The following is a 3,296-nucleotide window of genomic DNA, read 5'->3' on the forward strand; positions in this document are numbered from 1 at the left end:
AGCAGGCTCCAGACTCTGAGCTGTCAGCACAGAGCCTGATGCGAGGCCTTGAACTTTTGAATTGTGAGATCATTACCTGAGCTGAAGTCAGATGCTCAACCAGCTGAGCCACCAGGTGTCCCTGAAGTTAACTATTTCATTTAAATCATCAGATTTATTGAAAAAATATTACTCTCCTCTGAATCAGTGTTTGTGTCTGACCTTCCTGCCTTCCTGGTAGCATGGCCAGGTCTTGTTCTTGGGACCCAGGGATCATTCTCCCATCCTTCCTCTGCCTACATACCCCACCCCCAGCTCAAGGAGATCTCTTTCTGGTTTGCTGGGAGGAAGAATCACTTCACCTCCCAATTCTAGTCAAGACATTTTTTTCTTTACCAGCAAATTCTGTCCTTACTCCGGGGCTCAGGCTTTTGAATATAAAACTTGTGGACCATTTCTTGCTTTTCTGCCACATCTTTATCCGGAGACAAGGAGCACAGAGCTAACTATCTATTGAATGGGAAGAAGTGAAAGTGAAAAGAGAGGAAACAAAAACTTCTAAGATTAATATCTCAAAGGTTATTCTACCTATATTTTTTGAGGCACTCAAAAATGGAGAGAGTTCAAGGACCCTTTAATTTTCCATTCCTTGAACTGGTTGATTTGCACCATAAGTTTTGTGGTTTCTGGTGCTTTCATGCACCTCTACCACAGAGAGGACTTCTGCTGGCTTTCTTGCTATGTTCTCTGACCAAGAGAAAATGGTTGTGTTTATGGATATTCTGAAGCTGACTGTAGGCATCTCTCTTTAATTATCAGATGTGTGGATAAAACACATTTTCTCTCCCATAATGCTTTACTCTCAGAACTCATTCTGTCTGTGTTGCCATTGGTAGGGCTTTGTCTCAATCTACCTACTAGCCTGCAATCTGTAACCAGTCCTGGAAGCACTCCCTCCTCAAAGTCAAGTTCCAGATCTGTTTAACGAAGAAAATAGTACCTATCTCATAGGGCCGTTGTGAAGAATAAATGAGTTAATGCATATTACACTTTCATCCCAGTGAAAGAAGTACTGAACTTAACCCTTATGGCTTGCGAGTATTTAATTAAAATATTAAAAGTTCTTGAAAATTCTGAAATGTGCATATATGTATGTATATACACATATATATTCATACTTTCATGCAAATTATTTTTAATCTTACAAAGGTAGAACAAAAGCAACATGAAAATGGGAAACCAAAGTGTCATCTCAGAGTTCCTCCTCCTGGGCCTGCCTATTGAGCCAGAGCAGCAAGACCTGTTCTATGTGCTGTTCCTGGCCATGTATGTTACCACCGTCCTGGGGAACCTTCTCATCGTCGTCCTCATTCGCCTGGACTCCCACCTCCACATGCCCATGTATTTGTTTCTCAGTAACTTGTCCTTCTCTGACCTCTGCTTCTCCTCTGTCACTATGCCCAAACTGCTGCAGAACATGCAGAGCCAAGTCCCGTCCATCCCCTATGCTGGCTGCCTGGCCCAGATGTACTTCTTCTTGCTTTTTGCAGACTTAGAGAGTTTCCTCCTGGTGGCCATGGCCTATGACCGCTATGTGGCCATTTGCTTTCCCCTGCACTACACCATTATCATGAGCCCCAGGCTCTGTCTCTCCTTAGTGGTGCTGTCCTGGGTCCTGACCACTTCTATCTCTTTATTGCACACCCTACTCATGGCTCACCTGTCCTTCTGTGCTGATAATGTGATTCCTCACTTTTTCTGTGACATGTCAGCTCTGCTAAAGTTGGCCTGCTCTGACATTCAGATCAATGAAATGGTGATATTTATTTTGGGAGGGCTTGTCATTATTGTTCCATTCCTGTTGATCTTTTTATCCTATGCACGGATTGTGTCCTCCATCCTCAAAGTCCCTTCTGCCAGGGGCATCCGCAAGGCCTTCTCCACCTGTGGCTCCCACCTCTCCGTGGTGTCTCTCTTCTATGGAACAATCATTGGCCTCTACTTATGCCCATCAGATAACAATTCTACTGTCAAGGAGACTGTCATGGCTGTGATGTACACTGTGGTCACCCCTATGCTGAATCCCTTCATCTACAGCCTGAGGAATCAGGACATAAAGGGAGCCCTAGGGAGAATATTTTCTAAATGGACAATTCAGTTTTCTCTGGGAGAGGGATTCTAAAGATTAATGTATGTTTTCAAACAGTAGGTATAATATTGACAATGAGTAGTATTCTGTAAAGTCTAGTAAGCACCCAAGCTAATGCAGCCCGAATAGCACTTCCAGGGGTTTTCCCCATTGTCAATAGGGCGGTCCATCTCATGTCCTAGGATCACCACAGAGTCTGGGAGCTGATGTAGCACAAGGACTGGCATGTAGTGGAAACTTAGTAATTATTACTCAAATTTGAATAAATACCACTCTAACCTTAGTGTTTACTGTACTCAAAGAAAGTACAATAGTTCCTAATTCTCTAAGAAATAAATCCAAATTTCTCAGCCCCTTCAGTGCTTTGCTTTTGCCAAACATGTTTATTCCATGAAGAATGTCTTCCAGTTTATTATGTACATGCTTTTGTAATTTTCTACTCTCCAAAGATCATTATTCCATTGCTCACCTATTTAGTTCTTAATTTTCATTTCAGGTGTTGGTTGATTGACTGCTTTGATGATTATACTCTAAAATTGTTTCTTTTTCCTTTGATTTACCAATCACTTGTCAGTCGATGACATATTGCTTCTTTTGATAATATCTATATTTTGGATGAGACTGTCTCTTTTGAATTAAAATCATATAGAACGAACCATATGATTCTTTTATGGATTGTTTAATTTATAAACAGTAAAACGGTGGCCCATATGTAGCCTAAAGTAGAACAAATGGTGACAGAAGGGTTAGATCTATTTACGACTCCCAGGTAGATTTTTTCCTCTGAAATATGCTGAAATTATGTGATGCTTTCTTTGTTTCCTTCTTTCCTAGTATAAGTGTCTTGAAGACAGGTGCTCTCAATCTCTTAGTGACTAGTTCATTGCTAGATGGACAATAATAACTGATTTGAAAACATTTTCATATGTTTCTTGAAATTAAAATGTGCCATTAAAAATCTCACGTTTTTGGCAATGTAAACTGGTGCAGCCGCTCTGGAAAACAGTGTGGAGGTTCCTCAAAAAACTATCGATAGAACTCCCTTATGACCCAGCAATAGCATTGCTGGGGATTTACCCAAGAGAGACAGAAATGCTGATGCATAGGAGCACATGTACCCCAATGTTCATAGCAGCAATGTCAACAATAGCCAAAACATGGAAGGAGC

The 3,296-nt window shown here is 41.2% G+C and overlaps 1 protein-coding gene across 1 annotated transcript; it reads left to right on the top strand.

Moving 5' to 3' along the window:
- The first annotated feature begins 1,198 nt into the window (after positions 1-1,198).
- LOC115282733 (olfactory receptor-like protein DTMT) lies at positions 1,199-2,161 on the top strand. Its single transcript, XM_029928889.1, has one exon. It carries the CDS (start codon positions 1,205-1,207, stop codon positions 2,159-2,161), a length of 957 nt encoding a protein of 318 aa, XP_029784749.1. The 5' UTR covers positions 1,199-1,204.
- Positions 2,162-3,296: the final 1,135 nt, after the last annotated feature.

This window comes from Suricata suricatta, chromosome 17 (assembly GCF_006229205.1).
Source record: "Suricata suricatta isolate VVHF042 chromosome 17, meerkat_22Aug2017_6uvM2_HiC, whole genome shotgun sequence".
NCBI classification, from domain to species: domain Eukaryota; kingdom Metazoa; phylum Chordata; class Mammalia; order Carnivora; family Herpestidae; genus Suricata; species Suricata suricatta.